The sequence below is a fragment of the Dipodomys merriami genome, unplaced genomic scaffold (assembly GCF_024711535.1).
Source record: "Dipodomys merriami isolate MVZ:Mamm:240054 unplaced genomic scaffold, mDipMer1.0.p SCAF_4, whole genome shotgun sequence".
NCBI classification, from domain to species: Eukaryota; Metazoa; Chordata; class Mammalia; order Rodentia; family Heteromyidae; genus Dipodomys; species Dipodomys merriami.
The window spans coordinates 53,227,227-53,247,367 of record NW_027205603.1 but is presented as its reverse complement, the minus strand read 5'-3'; the positions used below and the strand labels follow the sequence as shown (position 1 = coordinate 53,247,367).

Below are 20,141 nucleotides of genomic sequence, written 5' to 3'. Positions count from 1 at the left end.
AAAAATAGAGATGATTATCATGTTTGAAAAGCTTAAATGAAAGTGCCATTACAATTAAACAGAGCTGGACTGTTAGAAGCCAATGAAGAATTCTGTAAAATTATTTTTTAAAATTACTGATAATCAGAACAACAAAATTACTAAAGCATTAATATGTGTTAAAACACTGGAATATATTACCTGGCATATTATACATTGTAGATATGTAAGAGTTAGTCTCTTTGTGTCTCTGTCTTTCTGTCTATGTACTCAGAGTTGCTCAATTTGCCTGCTTGCTTTTGTTTGCTGATACCTGGGTTTGAACTTAAGAATTCACATTTGCTTTGCTGGTTTGTCCACTGATACTTTTACTTGAGCCCTGACTCCAGCCTGGCTTTTTACTATTTTGTTCATTGTGGGGCTTAAACTCAGGATCTAGGTACTGTCCCTGTGTTCTTTTGCTGAAGGCTAACACCCTACCACTTGAGCCACAGCTCCATTTCCCATTTTGGGTAGTTAATTGGAGATAAGAAACTCATGGAATTTTCCTGGCTTTGAACATCAGTCCTCAGATCTCAGCTTTCTAAGTAGGTAGGATTATAAGTGTGAGCCATTAATGCCCTGCTATTTCACTGGTAAATAGGATATGGAATCTCACTGACCTTTCTTCCTAAACTTGCTTTGAATTGAGACCTCTGTATTGCAATCTCCAGGGGAGCTATGATTATAGTCATGAGCAACAGCACCAAACCTTGGACAATTTTTCTTTTTGTTGGTCCTGGAGCTTGAATTCTGGGCTTGGGCACTGTCTCTCAGCTCTTCAGCTCAAGGTGAACACTCTACCACTTGAGCCACAGCTCCACTTCCAGTTTTCTGGTGGTTAATTGGAGATAAGAGTCTCAGGGACTTTTCCTGCCTGGGCTGGCTTTGAACCGTTATCCTCAGATCTCAGCCTCCTGAGGCAGCTAGGATTACAGGTGTGAGCCACTGGTGCCTGGCAAAGAAGGGATTTTTTTTTTAATGGTGCTGAGTTTCAAACCTGGAAAGTTTTACTTGCTGGGCAAGGACTTTTCCATTGAGCGATACGTCAGCCCACACCATTTTCAATTGGTTGATAAATATGAGACACAATGGCCTCATTGGATTGTATTTATTAAATCACTGAAGTAGTTATGCAGGAAGGGTGTGTAAAATTACATGAACATTATAATACATTGGAAAAGTAAAATGTAAACAAAGAAGACAAACTAAATTCACAAATCCTAACAACATTGTATCAGGCAGAACAGAAAGTGGTAAACTGACCATAGTTCCTGTATATCTTAGTTAGCAAATTGTAGCAAGAACTAGTTGCCTTGAGCACACCACTAGGATAGATAATTGCCATCACCGAGTGAGACTACTAAAGGAGGAGTCTGTATCTTGCAGTAAACGATCTTTTGTCACCAGCATGCTACATCCTGCACAATTATTTCTAATTGTATAAATGTAAGACTTCATTTCTAATGAGAAACTTGGGAAAGAAAGTAATTTGTGACTTCAGTTACACCTAATATTCATTCATCTATACCCTCATACTTCAAATTAGCAAAATGTTTTTGAGCACTTATTATATGCAAAGCACTATCCTGCTGTCCTATTAAAAATATGCATATAAGAAGAAAGAAGCCACAGATGCTTTAATCCTTATTTTAGAAAGAATGTGTTGTTACCATGGTATTGCTGTTATCCTAGGGATGTGGACACCAAATATTTAGTTCCTACCAGTGCATGACCCCCATCTTCATCGAAGTCCTCCTCTATCCCATCAGTCATCTCTTCTCCATCTGGATCTTGCCCTCCTTCAGCAGGCTCCTCTGTAGAGTGATCTGCATTCTCTGACACACATTCTTCTTGGATCAGCTCTATAGTCTCTTCCAACTGCTTCTTCTGAGCTTCTATGGAGGGGAAAAAGCAAATGACTACTACCTTGGGTTGCTCATGAGTCATTTGGACAAATCATGAAAAAACAATCCATCAAGGGGAACTCTCTTTAACCGTGATAGGAATGTAGAGGAAAAGAAGTTTTTCAATTGAATTTATTCAGTCATATAAAGTATGTACATATATTTATGTATATTTACTTGGGAACATGTTCTTTTTTTCCATCCAGAGGCTTGAACTCAGAGTCTGGGTGCTGTCCTTGAGCTTTTTTGCTCAAGGTTAGCACTCTACTATTTGAGCTACAGCTCCACTTTGAGCTGTTTTGCTGGTTCATTGGAGACATGAGTCCTACAGAGTTTCCTGCCAACATGCATTTTTTAAAGAATTAAGCACATCTATCTTTCAATGGAATCAGCAGAAATTATGAATTATGATTGTGAGAGTATGTAATTAAGTATTTACATAAGCAGATCTTTCTCACTATTGTATTTTTCCTAGTTCTAAGAGAGATATTCTCTCTGAGGGAAAAACAAAGGCATATAAAGGCAAAAGTAATTCTGAACAGAAAAATTGTTCATGCAAGAAATGAAGAAGGAGAAATCTCACTGATCATTTCAAATTGAAGTAAAAAGATAACACCTGCACACACAAAGATAAAAGAAAAACTCACTGAGATTAACACAAATAATAAATTGGTTGTCATCCAAGTGGTTTAATCATTATGTGAGCAATCTTTTGATAATCTTGTATTGTTACATGTGGTTAACTTCCATGGTTAATACCACCAGTCCTGGGCTGGGAATGTGGCTGAGTGATAGAGTATTTGCCTCACCTGCATGAAGCCATGGGTTTGATTCCTCAGTACCACATACTCAGAAAAAGCGGGAAGTGGCGCGGTGGCTCAAGTGGTAGAGTGCTAGCTTTGAGCAAAAAAGAAGCTCAGAGACAGTGCCTAGGCCCTGAGTTTAAGCCCCAGAAAAGGAAATAAAAAAGAATAAAGAAAGAAAAGAAAAAGAATACCAGTGCTGGAATCAGACAATCTAGGTTCAGAGTTAAAATTTATTGCTTAGTGAATGAGTTTGTGATGCTGTGCAAAGGGGAGATAATTAACCACCTTCCTGTGTCTGTTTGCTCTTTCATACAATTCGGATAATTACTGCTTAAACTTTCATGGTTTGTGTAATAAATCAAGTTGCTAGTATAGTGAATTGCAAATAATAAGTGCTCAACAAGCAAAGCTGTACTCCACATTAACAAAATTCCTTGAATACCCAGGATCTTGGCACTCTGTTGAAGTCCATCCACATGGAAATCATGTGGATGGCATAGTAATTATTTCCCCTAATGGTTGCATTTCATCTCCTGTGAAAGCTCTGAGAAGTACTTAATATTGAATAAATGAAATCATCTTATATTTTCCCTTCTCTAACTTATTCCTAGGCATTTATGACTATCTTAACAATGCTTGACAAGAAATGTATTCATTACCTTACTTATGTAGCTGCAACCCCTCTGTATAGCATCTTTACAATAAAATAAAATTTAAAAAGAAAATAAAGAAGAAATGAAACTAAAAAAGCTTGTTTTTCACTAATTTTGATTACTCTTATTTTATTAGACACCATTCTACCTTTAAGATGAGTTTTCAAAGATGCTGAATTTTGCACTCATTTATTGTCATTTATTTGTGAAAATAGGGAACAATGAGTCTGGGATATTCATTTCCCATATGAAAAGAAAAGGAAAACAACCATTTACATATATATATATATATATATGTATACATATATGAGTGTGTATAACTAATATAAATAAAACATAATATCCAAAGAAGATCTATTTTCCTGTGTCTACAACAATGATGATTCTCCTCTAATAATGTATATTTAAGTAAATCAAGCCATTCTTTTCAAATCTATATGAAAACAATCACTATCATAGTCACATCTGGGTTTACTATGAGGACTGATAGCTTATCATTGGTAAAACTTTGCAAACTAGGAAAGACTGCATAAATGTTTACTGCCACATATGAAAACGTGCCAGTGTGCTCTTCATTGTGAATATATTGTAGTCACAGCACCAGCAACGCCAAGCTCTGAATGAGAGGCTTGATCAGGCCAGGGGATGGCAGTGAAAAGGCTGGTAGTAATCAGGCTTGGTTTCATTCAGATAGAATAAAGCTAAAAACAATTACTGTTGGCATCATAATATCACCCAAATCTAGCATAATAAGAGAAACACATTTACTTCACATATATGGAGACTACATTTTCCATTGGGTTGTTCTAGCAACATAGAAGTTTTAGATTACTCTTTATAACTTTATAACTAAGGCAGTTATATCTTCAATCTTCATATGCACTTAAAAGTATGCTCAGGGAAGCAAGTTCAGTAGTATAAATTCTTTTTTTCCATGATAAATCTGAAACTTTTAGTATAGACTGTCATGTGAATACTATAAAGTGGTTTTTGTATAAGTTAACTGACTTTCCCGCCCCCCCCCCAATCTAGAAAATTACCATCCAAATGAAGAAGGGAAATAATAAGTTAAAAGGTGTTGGCTTAATTTAGATATGGTATTCCAGGTATCTAGATTAAAAGAAAGGAAAATTGGGCAAAAGATACAGGTCAGACACAACTGTAAATCTCTATCTCCTAGGTTTACCCATCCAGACACCTGCAACCAGTTTCTACTAAGCAAAAGCTTTGATGGACAGACAGTGTTGAGCAGTGAAAAGTTTTGAATCTTGTATCTTGGAACATGCCACCTGATCTATTCTGTTGCCTCTACTCTTGGTGATCCTCTACATTGCAAAATGGATTGGGCTATTCTGATTTTGATTCTCTGTTTCTTCTAACTCTGGTGTATTTTTTTTTTTTGACTTATCATCTGAGCTCTTCACTCTTGGTCATTATGGTGTTTATTTAAAATGCTCTGATATTCAAGACTTGGTGTTGGTGCCTTAAGAAAGACAGAAAAATAGAGTTCTGCAATGGGTCAACTACAATTCTATACAGTAAAAATGACATGAGTTTTATAACTCTGCCTCAATATAAAAATATATATAAAGCCACTGCCTCAATATTAGATAAATGTATATATCATTTTGTTTTAATAGGTAGAAAAACCTATTTGGCCTGGGATATCCAGTTCTTCTCTAATGATTTCACAAGTATTTGTTTTGGATATTAAAATTAATATTCCTCTATTTTTCTCTCTCTAGAGAAACCTCTGACCACGAATGCTTAGGAGATTTGAAAAGGACCCAAGCAGGGCCAGATTTAACATATATAAAATCTGCAATTAGTTTTATGTGTCAATTTGTTTCAATTATCTTTGTAATCTACAATGACTTCCTGGTCTTTCTAATGTGGTCCCTCCTCTGCTTTGCTCAACCAAAGCCCAGAACATAGGCTATAATATAGTTTTACCCTCTTGTTAGTGCTTAAGATACCTGAAAATTTCATTTATTCTCTAAAAAAGGCATTACTCTACTCAAAGGGGATGATACAGATAACTATTGCCTATGATCTCAAAGGAATAATATAGGTCAGTTATCAAGAAACTTTTTAATGAGCCCCAAACCATCACTCAGTATTAGGATGTAAGATATGAGATCTATATTTCTGCCAGTTACTAATCCTATTAACTGCAGTTTTCTTCCTGAAAGGTAATCATAATAAAAACATTGCCTTCAGAGAGTTGCTGTATTCTTGAATGAGAAAAAAATTTATGAATGTGACTTTAAACTGTAAAGACCACACAAATGTCATAAAGGGATCAAAACTGTCCTTGAGTTAAATCTATATTGATTGCTTGATTGCTATAGAGAAATTGTCTATGCAAAAACCATCATTATTGATCTTTATAAGTATATTACAAAGATAAATTAATGTATTGGCTTTGACATCACCCCTTATTTCTGTTTAAACATAGTATATTATTCTCTTTTTTGTATCAAATTATGACACATCTGTAATTCCTTTGATAGTATACTTCAAAATAAGTGATGTATTAATATATTTCAATACAAAATAATTCTGTAAGTATTCTCATCCATTCTTTCATTAACTTAAAGGAGTGAAATTATCTGGGTTTAGGAAAAATATGTTAATTAGACTGATAATTGATTCATATGAGTCACAGAAATACAATCAGCTCATAATATGCAGTTGGCATAGACTTTTCGTTGACTCAATGGGAAATGTTATAATCACAAACAATGATACCTTTAATGAGCAAAATTATGCATGAAAGCACATCTTGTTTGTTAAACTGTCACTTTGCAGTTTAACAAGCCATTTTGATGCTATTATTATCTTGTTGAAACAAAGCAACTGGTTCTATATTTTATGAATAATTGTGTAATTTCATTTCTTTAAAAAATGTTATGCTGGTTTATTTTAAACTTTATAGTTTTTCATAGCTAATCATTTTCTTCTTACCAGATTTAACTTTTGTTTGTGTGTGTAAATATAACACACACACACACACACACACATATATATATATATATAGTATGTATATATATGTGTTTATTATTGTAGCTTCTTTGGGACAGAAATACTCTTATTCATCTTATCTCTGGTGGCTGAGAGCCTTCTACACAAATCAAAAATTTTCTAAATATATCCAAGAGCTGTGTGGAATTAAACAATGACAATATAAATTACATTCTATAGAGTCAAAAAGATGGGTGAATTTGACACAAAGGTAGCAAAAGATGAATCCAAAGAGAAGTGGAGCTCAACCTCCTTGCCACAATTTATGGAACAGATGCTCACCATAAAGTCAAAGTAAAATATAAGGTCTGAGATTTTCCTACAGGAAACGTGTTTATGTTTCTATAGCCAAGTCTCTAAGGAAAAAAATAAAATTTGATGACTTCAAGGGCTTAGGAGAAGGGTTTTCGTTGAAAACTGACATCTTGGAATCTTTTTTTGGTTTCTTTATATCAAAGACATGGATGATCGTAATAGTCGTAATAGTGTTTCTTTTCTGAGCAGAGAAATGAATCTTACATTGGTATTAATGTTTTTTAAAGAACGGATTATAACCCCAAAGCTATCAGCTTACATTTAATATATAAGTTTAATACTATCTAAATTAAGGATTATAATAGAAAAAGGGCAATAATGACTGCTCTTTTGTGATTGCTTAAGCAGTGCTTGCCACCTTGCAACATTTATTGGTTTATTCTAGTCTTTACAATATACTGCAGCAGAGTGCTACCCATCCATCCACACTTGGGGGAAACTGAGGCTAAATAAGTTACATAAGATACCCATGGACATACATTAATAGGTACAAGAGTTAGATTTATACTGTAAACATTTCCAATTTTATTGGCTGAACTCTTTTCTCATAATCTCCAGAAAAAAAGTCTATTTGACACATCAGGAAAATGATTTGAATTTCTTCAAAAATCATACAATGTTTAAGGTCAAGAATGAAGAAATCTATTTAGTTAGGGACACACATTTTTAGTTAAACAAAGACTATCAAAGGAAAAGTGAAAATGATAAGCATTTCTGTTTAAGGAAAAATACCTAAGGCTTTTACAAACCATGAAAGGAAAGAATGATATTGAATTTCATTCCTCGGCTTCAAATAGTTTTTTCCTGGCACATCTAATTTCTACTTCAAAAGCTATATATGATCCAGAAAAACAAGTTAGAATTGATAGAATTTATGTTCAAAGCATTTTTATTAAATCGAGTTTCTTGCATAGCTATTATCATTAATATAACTCTGAAAATTAGTTGAGTTGGCAATTTAGTTTTTGAAATACTGTCTGAATTGCTGGATAATTACTAGTTCAATTGTACTTAGCAGATGGTTAGAAATAATGTTGATACAAAACAGTACCATTATTTATTACAGCCAACTTAACACCTTGGAGTTACTATTTTCATATACCAGTATAATCGCTGTTTTACAACCTGTATTTAATTTGACAATTAAAAGAATTGCCATTTTGAATATACAGCTTACTATAGATAGTATAGCTAATTTGAAATTCAGGTAAATTGCATGTGAAGAATGCTTTTAAATTGAAATGTCTAGCATAAAAGTATGTACTAAGGAAAATTACCTCAAAGTTGCATACATAAAGTATTCTCATTGTTGAGATGGCCACAATTTGATATCATCATATAAACATTACTGAGATATTGTTTATGTAAACCTCACAATCACTTTTTTCGCCATTTAGTGATTTTTCTTAAAAAATTTTTTTTTATTGTAAAAATACCGTACAGAGGGGTTACAATTACATGGGCAAGGTAATGAGTACATTTCTTATCAAGCATTGTTGCCTCCTCCTTTGTTTCCCCTTCCCATCCCTTCTCATCCACCCCTCCCTACCCGCCCCCCCCCCCCCCCAGCCAAAGTTGTAAAGTTTGTTTTTCAACATAACGACTTGTACATCTCATTGTTGCAATGGGTCCACCTGTATCCTTATTTAAAGGGTTTGTTTTTGCCCTTCCCCTCCACAAATTATACCAACATCAAATACAATGAAGGCAGGGATTATACTGTGGGGGAGGGACACCATTTAGTGATTTTCAAGAGGAATTTTCCAAATTCCAGGAACCAGGAAGTTGAGCTAAGTCTCTTTTTGAATGTGAAGCCCAATTTTCCACTTCTGTCTGGGCTTTTCTATGTTTCAGGAATGTTAACTTATTTGCCAGAGGAAAATGAATTGGAGAAGAAAGAATCTAGAAGTGGAGAGACCACCAAATAGTGATGCTTAGGGGAGTAAAAATGTAGTAAGTGATTTATGGTAATAGTTGCATCACTCAGTGAATTGCTAAATCATAGAATTATACTCCTCAAATGAGTAAATTTTATTTTATCTGAAATACTCTTCAATACAGCTACTGGAAAAAAAAACTAACGTGAGTGCAGTGGAGCATAGGAGAGATGATGAATGTCTGGGTATTATTGGATGTAGCCATCAGAAAATAGACACAACTGGAGTAAAATTATATGAAAGGTAATATTTGGAAGTATTGGTTATTATAGGAATAGAAGATGATGTTGACATTGGCAGGTTGATTGGTTACATTGATATAGTAGTGATGTAACAAAGATAGGGTGTGGAGATAAGAGTATATTTAAAAGGGAAAGTTATATTCTTTAAAATTTAGCTAACCTTTAAACAAGAGTCTTGCTTACCTTACTCTCAAGATTTCCTCTTAGAACAGTTACTTTGAAAACTTCCTTTCTCTACTCATTTGAGATGAACAACTTTTGCAACCCAAGAATGTTTTCTTCAAGATCTGACAGATAATTGAGATGAGGCTAATGTTTTTTGTTATTTTTTTGTATGTGTGTGTGGCGAATAGGGCACCAGCTTTGTTAAAGCCAGTTAGCAATCACAAATTGGCAACCACATTGACCAATCTCCTATTAAGTACTCGCAATTCTTTTCCAGTCCATAATGTAACATTCAAATATCCTACCACTTAAAAAAAATCAGAATTGATTTCAATTGTGTATTGTTTATTCATGTTGACACATTAGTTTCTAAAATCTGCCCCCTGGATACTCTATTTTTTGGACTTTGTGTTCTTTTTTTGGGGGAAGGGGTCCGGTTCCGGTCATGGGGCCTGAATTCTAGGCCTGGGCGCTGTCCCTCAGCTCTTCAGCTCAAGGCTAGCATTCTACCACTTGAGCCACAGCACCACTTCCAGCTTTTTCCTTTTTGCTTATGTGATGCTGAGGAATCGAACCCAGGGCCTCAAGCATGCAAGGCAAGCGCTCTGCAACTGAGCCACCTTCCCAGCCTGACTTTGTGTTCTTATTTCATGAATTCAATCTCTTTTTTGAGTATACTAATCATTATTTGTATGGCTTTTTCATTTTCATTCTTCTGCACATATTACTCGTTCAGATTTCTTTTATCTTTCCTCTTGGGTTGTTCAAGGGTCAGGTTTCCATTTGAAAACTCTAGGTACTTGAAGTAGAGAATCTCCAAAGAAGTGGATAAAATCACTTCCCTCTTGTTTTCAAGGGCTTCCAGACCTTTTTTTTGTCTATCTGCACAAACATCTACTTTTTAACTTTTTCTAGAGGAAACTTGTTCAAATTTTTGGCAAAGTAGGGCAGGGACAATGGGGAGTAAAAAAATAAGAATCTGTTTCCTAAACTGATTGTCAATGACTGATGACTTCTATTCCAAAGGAATATGAGATGCTTGATTCCAAGCTTTTTGAGAGTTCGGGCATTAAAATGGCACAAGATAACTTAGATGTGGTAAATTCTGAATACTTATCCATCTGCTGTCCAATTGTATTCTTGTTTTCTTTATATTAGTACTATACTGCAACTGAAAGAGGAAAGAGAACATAATCCATGTATTCAGTCTATTATCTCCAGGTCAAAGCATCAACATGTATTCCCAAATGGTCAGTAATAGACGTAAGATGTGTAGGCAGAAAGTCAGCAGACTATAGGCTACAGCAAGACCAGATCTATGGTAGTAGCTCTCATTCTGGGGACAACAGTTTGTGTGCCACAAAATTGTATATGACTGGAAAAAAATATGACAAATAGTTTAAGATGCAAAACTAAGTTATAAGAGATACATCAGCTGAAGAATTCATTAATATATCTCTTGATAAAGAAAGTCTTCACTCCCACCTCCAGGAATGGTAGGAGGAAAACAAAGGAGGAGGCAACAATGCTCAATAAGAAATGTACTCATTACCTTGCTCATGTAACTGTAACCCCTCTGTAAAGCATTTTTACAATAAAAACATTCAAAAATAAAAAGAATAAAAAATAAAAATAAAAATAAAAAATATGAATACAGCCATGGGATAATAATATTAATTATTCTAAGGTTTTGGGGAAGTAAAAACATGAGATTCTTCTTTAAATAGTTCACCACTCTTGCCTAGAGTATTGGATCATGATTGCAATGCTAGGTACCTGGAAGACTTAGACCAAGAGAATTATGCTTCAAGGCCAGCTCTAGCAACAAGTGTGCATCTACCATCTGGGCATTTATACAGAAGGAAATATAAGTAGGAAAAATAATGGTCCGGGATGTCCCACACAAAAAAAGAAGACTGTGTTTGAGTAAAACAATGAAAGCAGAAGGGCTGGAGTCATGGATCACATGGCATTGTCTAGCAAGAGGGAGTTTCTGAGTTCAAGCTCAATAGCACCCCACCCGTACATTTTTAATTGTTTCGTTTGCAAAAATGATTAGATGCAAAACTGAGTTTTAAAGGACATAGAAAGGACGGCTGAAAAGCAAAGTATGGTCAAAGAAAATTAGGTGAGTAATGGAAGTAAATCACGGTGGCAAGGAGAACCTTCCAAAGGGGTGTGGACATAAATGTGAACAGGGCCCAAGCAGATAACATAAAGAAGGGGAACTGGATGGACAGAGATGTTAACTGAAAAGTTTATTTCATGAGTACAATGAAGAAAACTCTTTAAAAAATTACATTTTTTCCACAATAAGTTCCACGATTTGATATCACTTTGATATAACTTTTCAAAAGTCTGTATTGTATAGAAACAATTTAGTGTATCTTATGTGACTGTACTTTGTGGCCTCTCTTATGCTTCATCTAATACAATAATGTTATCACTGGACTTTTCCATCTGAGTCTAGCTGCTTATGTATCAGGCAAGACATTGGCAGTAAAGTTGAGCTAAATAATGTTTAGTTGCTTTTTTCAATTCAGAGATCAGTTGCTTGAATTCCCCCCCCCCCAAAAAAAAACCCCTAAAACCAAAACACAGTCACCCATGGAGGGTTTGTGTCTGTCTTGTGAATCAGTCTTCATTTTCTGTGCCTTTCATCCATGTTGGTCATTTCACATGATAGTATAAACCATATATGTTTATATTATGTGTAACTTTATATACATACACATATATGGCAATTTATGTGTAATTGTTTTGAAAGAACTACCTAGAGGAGAGATACAACTAATAGTACATATTAATAATGTTTTTTGTTGTTTCCCACAGTTTCTACACAGTCACTCCTTGCTTGGAGATGTTATTGTTATCCATTAGGAAGCCATAATCCATTTCTATAGCTTGTAGGTTATGTGGGAAGGACTTAGGACATGTTTGGTACATGTATAGGATGTTGTGTAGAGTTGAGGAAGCAAAGATCTGACCTTGTTCTTAGGAATCTGACAATCTCATGTGAAGAGAAGAAATTTGAGTATAATCAAAAGTAATATAGTTATATTTCGTTATGATTGCCTCTGGATTCACTTCAAAGAAAAACATAAACACTACTATGAAAGATGATTCTGACCTGCTCCATGTTCTGTGGTCTTTTGTTCTTAGTCCTCCTTTTCTTCCTGCCCCTGATTCTGTGCTAGAAAATTGCATTAGCAAAGGGCTAATAGTAAGTAGGGAATGAAAATTATAAAAGAGCAATAATGAAGAGTAAATGCTAGCTACCAAATAATGAGCTTTCAAGTAATTAAGCATTAAAGTAAGTGCCCCTTTAAATTTAATAGGGAGACTTTAAGTGTTTTCAATGAATTTTAATGCCTTTCACTGAACTTCCTATAATGTAGTGTTAATGTTTTCCATACAAATTTGACTTCTTTCCATAAAGAAAATATAGACAAATGTGGGCTGTGCTCATCTTAGCTCCCGTGGAAGAGAGGACTAAGAGAATAAAGTTACAAATGGAGACATCCACTTTCATCAGACTATGTTAAAACAAGAAAGACAGACATCAAGGACAAAGACAAGGTTTCTGGCTTTAAGGAACCATTAAGATGATTGGGGAAGTTCAAATATGACTAAAAGTAAGAGGATAGTTTTTTAAAAAAAAATCATGGTTTGAATTTCAGTGTTTTCTTTACAGAGGATCTTTTAAAAAGACCCATGGAAGGTTTTATTCAGGCAAGAAACTGGAAGGTATAATACACAGAATGAGGATTACAGTTTCCTCTTTGAGGTGATTTATATTTAAATGAGTTCTCTATAATCCTTTAAACTGAAGTGCAAATTGGTTATCAAAGTCTTCTTTTGATAAGGGTTGTTTTACATAATAATGAATTTTACAGAAATTCCTCAAAGGGAAATATTGATTCAGGCAACATCATAGGATAGTTGAGTTGTGCTAACTCTTTTGGGCCATAGGCAGAATACAAAAACTGTCTAAAATAATCTAAATGCCTTCAATGAGAGGGGCATACAATGTATCTTTTCTCAGGGTATATTTACATTGCTCAGAGAAATTTTAATAAAATGATTCCATTTGATCTACTATTTCTCATCTATATTAACAAATATTAACAAGAATCTATGATTTCTAGGTACCCATGTACTTGGCTTTTTAATTTATAGGGGTTTAAACTCAGGGGCCTATATTTGCTAGACAACTGCTCTGCCACTTGAGCCATGTGTCCATGGCTTTTGATGGAGTATTTTTTAGATAGGGTCTCCTCATTTTACATAGCCTGAACATCTGTTCATCAACATATGGAATTTTAGGTGGGATCATATATGCAATCTCATATCTGGCTTATTGGTTGAGTTAGAATTTGGATTTTTCCTGGGCTGGATTTGAAACTACAAACATGATCCTTCTGAACTTCTCCCTTTATGTACTTGAGATTGCAAGTACTATGGTACCCTGTCCTGGCTTGTGTTTTTAAAAAGCATTGTTTGAAAATGAGTAAAGTATACCTTATCTGAAATACTTGAAATAAGAAGAGTGGTTGAAATTTTAGTTTTCTTTTTCAAGATCTGGGTTTGCAATATTGGCTATAGAATAATTAACTTTATACCTTCTTCCTAGTCTTTTTTACTCATCTGAGAGATATGGAGGATGGATTTTTATTGACTCAAAATTATATTGTTCATTGATTTACTTAAAAAAATTAAAACTTTTTCAGCAAACAATGTGTTCTGCAGAATCCTAATATTTAAAATATATATAAAGGGAAAGTACACTGGTGGGAGTAAGGGCTGGGCAGGAAAGAGGCATGACTTTATTTCCCAATAGTGTCTCTTTTTAATTCCTCTTTTATCTCCAAGAATGCCTGTGAAGCATCTAATGCCTGTAGAACATAGTTTTACACTACTGACTACCTCTAAGAGCTTCCCAATTCTTCTAGTCTATGATTTTTAACCATTACCTGGAGCTAGATGATGAAAATATCAGAATTTTATTAGAATGTAGCTATGGTGAGGGCTGATGACTCAAATGAGAGAGGCCACTAAATTGTAAAGGACTCAATCAAATAAGTTGGCCATAGATGGGCAGGGGCCAGTCATAGAGGTTCCTGAAACTGGGTTCTGTGGTTTTACAGGATGTTAGCAAAAACAGCAGTTACGCTTGTAAGAATGAGTTTTGAAGCCTGTTAAATGTTGTTGCAACTAATTTAACAAAATACGAATAATAAATATGAATAATAGAATTACCTCATTAATTAGTTTTATTGTCTTAAAGGTTGCTAGGTCTTGAGATATAAACTGCCAGTTTTGTTTTTGTAATTACTGATATTTTTATCAATACACTTTTTGGTGCAAATCTTAGAAAAATTGGTTCATTTTCTCTAAAAGCAATCTTATTCTGTCATTGCAAGTCTTGGCTTTCAGGCTTTATTTACACATCTATATTAAATTCTTAAGACAGTCAGTGTCTTCCTGGGCCTGAATCCTCTGGTTGACTGGTATTTCATTGGTTTTATTCCAACCTGTCTGTGGTTTTACATTCTCTGCTCACTTACCTGCCTCTGCCTTCTGCTGCTTCTCAATCTTCTCCAGGCGCCCTAGCAAGGAGTCAATTTTAGTTTTGATCTGGGTTAATTCTTTCTTGATTGTCTGTAACTCATCTGATTTCACTGGAAGTGAGAAATGGGAAAGAAAACAACAGAACATCAAATACACTGTAAGTCATTCAAGACACCCCATGTTTGATGTAACATACAGATTGGGTCAACTCCTGAAGGGCACTTTTTAAGTGGTAGTAATGCTGGAGTAGTAGATGGTTGGCCTATAACAAAATGAGGTTCTCACTGGCAAGAACTCATTTGATATTAGGTGGTTTTTTTTTTGGTCATAGGGCCTCAACCCTGGGCCTGGGTGCTGTCACTCAGCTCTTCAGCTCAAGGCACTCTACTACTTGAGCCAGAGTTCCACTTCTGACTTTTTCTGCTTATGTGGTGCTGAGGAATCAAATCCAGGGCCTCATGCATGCAAGGCAAGCACTCCACCAGTGAGCTACCTTCCCACCCCTGATATTAAGTGTTTTGACTGAAGATATTACAAAAGGATGAAAAGAACCTAGAAATACTATTAAAATACCAAATTCAGTTTTGAAGAGTAATAGAATAAATCTGCAATTTAAAATGGAGTCAGATTAAGGAAAAAAATAAATCATGCTAGGTATATTATACTCTTCTGACAGATCATGCTGTAATGCATATTTCAGCAATCAATAGTATTTGCAATACAGTTTTTGGGGGATTGATTGACTAGAACATAGCATTTATCTTCTAAAGAAAATGTCTGATGCCAGAGGACCCTTAACTTTCTGATTAGTTATTGCTCCTACTCTTTCTAAGGCAAGCAAACAAAAATCAAGCAATCTCACAAGCCCTGGGGTTTGAAGCAATGGGAATTCATAAATTTATGTAAGTTCCTATTGATTTTTTTCTTCTTCTTTATTTTTGACTCAGGGTATTGCTTTGTAGAAAAAACTGGCCTGGAGCTGGGCAAGTTTAGGCTATGTAGCCTAAATTGACCTTGAAATTTCAATTTTCCTGCTTCAATCTATAGAGTGCTGGGGTTATAGGTATGTACCATCATACCTAGCCTCTCTAGTATTTTCTACATAGCTGTTCCCATTCTAGATTTTCAGCATTTAATCTAAAAAGAAAATAGGGAGTAATATAAAGTTAACAACTTTTCAACTTGACAAGTAGGGCCATTAAAAATAACAAACACATCACTGCCAACCGTAAAAGTAAATTTATTTTAAAAGAGCTTCAGAAAAGTATAATTTCATGTTTAAAATGATTATTAAAATAAAATATTAAATTTTATGAACAATATGATAACTATATTTACAAAATGACTGCATTGCCCTTATTTTGCTTAAAAACAAAACATGGACAGTTTTGTCCCAATTGCATAGCCAGCAGTAGAGGGAGGCTTCCTCAGTCTCTGGGGTGAGATTTTGGATATCTGTGCCTTGGTTTAGAGCTATGCTCCCAGATCTGGGGACCATGACTTGATTCCAGCCTTTTCTCTTTTCCCACTATTGTTTATTTTTCAGCTTAGATATTTCCCAGAAATATCTGAAGAAATTAGGATTTAACTTGATTATTTAGTATTCAGGAAATAACAAAAGACAGTAAAAATCCAAACAGAATCTATATTTGCTTGAAAGAAAAAAATGTCAATTAAGATATACAACACACACACACACACACACATATGGCATCATATAATTAAGTTTCAAGGAGGAAGTGTTTCTCCAATATAAAAATGAGTAACCCTTCAATTTTGAAAACAGGTTTTTACAAGAAAGCAAACTTTTCTTTATGATACAAAACAGCTAACACACTAAAAACTACAAAAACTGGGGCTCTCTGGAGTATTCTTGTAATCAAGCACTGAATTGAAAGGAGAATAACAGTTTAAAACAGAGAATCACTGTTTATGCCAATTATTCTAGACATCAAAGGACCATTGTTGAATTGCAGCTAAATTTGAAAATATCATCTGTCACAATCACAGATTGATTCCGCTGTGAGGAATGATACTCATGTCTTTGATTGAGCCATATTGGGTATTTATATGTAAAGCCATTAAATGTAATAGAAAACATTTTATCTTATAACAGATTTCAATGCAGGGAAGTGTAACTGTGAATGAAAATAAACAGAATCTATTTCTTAGTGAGTGGAGCCACTCCTTAGCCCAGTAATGTGGTTGATGAGTGTTAATATATTGTAATATATTGTTATAGTATCTTATTGTGTCATTAATACTCTGCAATAGGAAGACTACATAAGAAGACAACTAGAAATCGAAACAAATCAACTATGAAGGTTTTACATATCTCTGAAGTTAAGGTTTAAATTTATGAGTCAGATTGTAGAAATGCTTTTCAAGACCAAAGCTAGATTATCATACAAATTTAGTGTAATTAATTGTATTAATACAAGTGTTTAGGGAAAACTATTCCTTTTGCTATATTTGAGGGTTGGAGTGGCAATGGGGTTTGAAATAAGGTTTCCTGACTACTGGACACATGCTTGAGCACTTAACCATTTCCCTAGATCTTTTTGGCTTTAGTTATTTTTGTAAGGGGTGGGCTTCAGACTAATCATCTTATCTTTGGTTTCCTGAATAGTTGGAACAATAAGGCTTATGCCATCACACAGTCTGTTGATTGAGAAGCAAGTATTGCTGACTTTTTTCACTGTCTCAAATCATGATCCTTCCTATCTAAGCCTCTTGACTAGCTGGGATTCTAGGCATGAACCACTGCTCTCAGTCCAACAATTTCTTTTCAAACAAGGAAATCAGGAGAGATTCAGTAAGTTCTTTCCTTCTGCCTGCCCTATGAAATATTGAAGTGAGTCTCTAGCATTTTTCAGACTACCTGCCTCTTTTCTTGGAATGAACAAGACATATTGATGAGAGTCTTGCAAAGTGAGCATTTGAAATAGTCTTGGGTGCTTCTACAGCAACTGTGCTAGTTAATTTCTTGTGGCACATAATATGTTGGTGCTGTCCTTTGGAGAAAATCTGCCCCTTACTTGGCCCAGAGGGCTAAAGCTCTCCTCTGAAGTCACTATCTACAGGTGTGGCCTGGTTTCTGGGTGGAATTCCTGGAGTGGGCTACCTCTATGCCTAACATGGTGTACTCTGTGATCTTTCTTTGCTTTCTCTATCTTTGCTTCCTTCTTCTTAACATTTCTCTACAACACAGTGAATTATTAAGCCCTTGTTTGTTTTTACTTCATCAAAACAGACGTATATGTTACAACTTTTATTTAAAATAAATTGTAGTTCTGGTTTCTAATATTTTCTGAAATATGAATGTTAATGCAATGCAATCCTTCCCATTTTCAGGGGGCTGGGAAGGTGGCTCAGTGGTAGAGAGCTTGCCTTGCATGCATGAGGCCCTGGGTTCAATTCCTCAGTACCACATAAGCAAAAAGAAAATAAGCTGGATGTGGCGCTGTGGCTCAAGTGGTAGAGTGCTAGCCTTCAGCTGAAGAGCTGAGGGACTGCGCCCAGGCCCAGAGTTCAGGCCCCAAGACCGGACCCCTCAAAAAAAAAAACAAACCCATTTTCATTGAACTCTTATTGAGCCTCTGCCTTTAGTTTTCCTGGATTGTTGCTCTCAAAGGATTGTTTATAAACCATAAGTCTTTTTTATTCAAGTTTCTTAAGGTATTTTCATTTTCTATAAGGAAAAACTGTGAGAAATATATACATGCATAAACCAAATTCTTTAAACTGTTACTCAAGCTCTGCTGAAACATTCATTTGCATATTGCATTTTTTTTTAAAGCAAGTCCTTCCTTTTGAACATTTGAATGTATCAAGTGGTATATGGAATTACACAGGCTGTAGTTCACATCTCTGACCTTGGGGAAAGTTACATATATTCACTAAGGTCCAAGTAGGTTTCTTCATTTTTGTAACCTCTACCCTACCTTAGAGGACTTTATGTAAGAATTTAACCACTTAGCATGATGCCAGAACCCCACCAGAGCTAATAAATAGTAAAAGCAGCAACTATTATTAATTCATTTATTACTTTCATTTTCAATTATTTATATTATTATATAAACACGCCTATCTTATCAAGGACTGCCTCCCAAATGTGTGTGTCAACATGGTGCCTATCTTGTAGGACTTAAATCTCACCTTTCTTATGATACTTCTTCCATTAATCGATTGGAGGATGAGTTTCATCTCTATTAAATGGCATCTTACATTCAATGACACATATTTACTGCTTGTTGATTCTTATCTGTAAGCTAAGTTTCATACTGAAGCTTCTAAAGATTACTTTGAGGTCCTGGCCTTGAAATCAGTCCTCTTTTATTTAAAAATGTTGTTAGAGATTCAAGAAAAGAAGTTAAATTATGAAAACTTTCTGTATTCTTATTACAAAATGTATCCTTAAGAAATTATTCAAATTCTTAAACAATAATAATCTCAGGTCTCTCATAACTTTAAAAAAAGCACTTTGGAAACAAGTGGTATTAGTAGATTTGGCCCTCTGGAACTAACTTCCCATGTATTGAACAAGTACATACAATTCTTTCTCTCTTTGCTACTGCATCATTAATATAACCTAGCCTAGTCTTCAACCCTGAGATACAGGCATGGGATGAAGAAGACATGTGAGACAGAGAGGAATACATGCAAAAGCATGGGGTATACTTGGGGTGTACAAATACACACCAGAATACATATAATAACAAAGGTGTCTGCCTAGGCAACAAGCTGCATGTAGATGAAGTGGGGTGAGCAAGTGGAGAAGAGAATATATAAAGGCAGCAAGTAAAATGAAGGATGGAGAAGAGAGAAAAGACCTAAGGAGGATTGCATTGAACCTTGCTGGCCAAGGTGAACACTTTATTCTAAATGATACTGCAAACAGTTTTCAGAGTTGAAATGTTCTGTTCTGACATCCTGTTGTGAAAAGGCTATAGGGTACTGGACATAATAATTTACCATAGATATGATGGCTGACTGGAGTGGACCCATGTATTAGCACTGGATGCTATGAAGTAGGTGGATTTTGTATACACTTGCTTTTTTTTAGTAGACTTTAAAGATGGATGGGACATAACTATAAGGATGGAATTAGCAATTACTAAAATAAGGAAGATCAGTTTTGTTAATTTTGAGATGTCTATTAACATCCAAATACAAATGAGAATAAGAAGTTAGATATATGAGTATGAAGTTTAGTGGAGAACTGAGGGCTAGAAGAATAAACCTGGGAGCTGCCAAGGGAGACAGCAATTCAAGTTAATATATACAGGAAGCCTTTCTTCATAGGAATGTATACATATCTTGGAAATACCATCTTTATGAATCAATGTCTTTTGAACCTTTTTTCTAAATAAGTTATATAGCAATAAATATCCGAAATAAGCAAACATACTGACATTATAATGTTTTTGTCCTGTTGAGTATAACTGACATTTCTTTGGGTGATTATAGAGCTTGAATCTAATATTATTCAATAAGATCAGCA

The 20,141-nt window shown here is 34.9% G+C and overlaps 1 protein-coding gene across 6 annotated transcripts in view; it reads right to left on the bottom strand.

Annotated features, from left to right (window-relative positions):
- Positions 1 to 20,141, bottom strand: part of Ralyl (RALY RNA binding protein like) — a 698,968-nt gene that overhangs the window by 72,913 nt on the left and 605,914 nt on the right. For all 6 annotated transcript variants that reach the window (XM_069990998.1, XM_069990997.1, XM_069990996.1 and 3 more), the window contains 2 exons: positions 14,635 to 14,748; positions 1,744 to 1,916 (listed from right to left, as the gene is read on the bottom strand). In XM_069990998.1, coding sequence (XP_069847099.1) covers positions 1,744 to 1,916; positions 14,635 to 14,748 — 287 coding nt within the window. The remainder of the gene's footprint in view (positions 1 to 1,743; positions 1,917 to 14,634; positions 14,749 to 20,141) is intronic.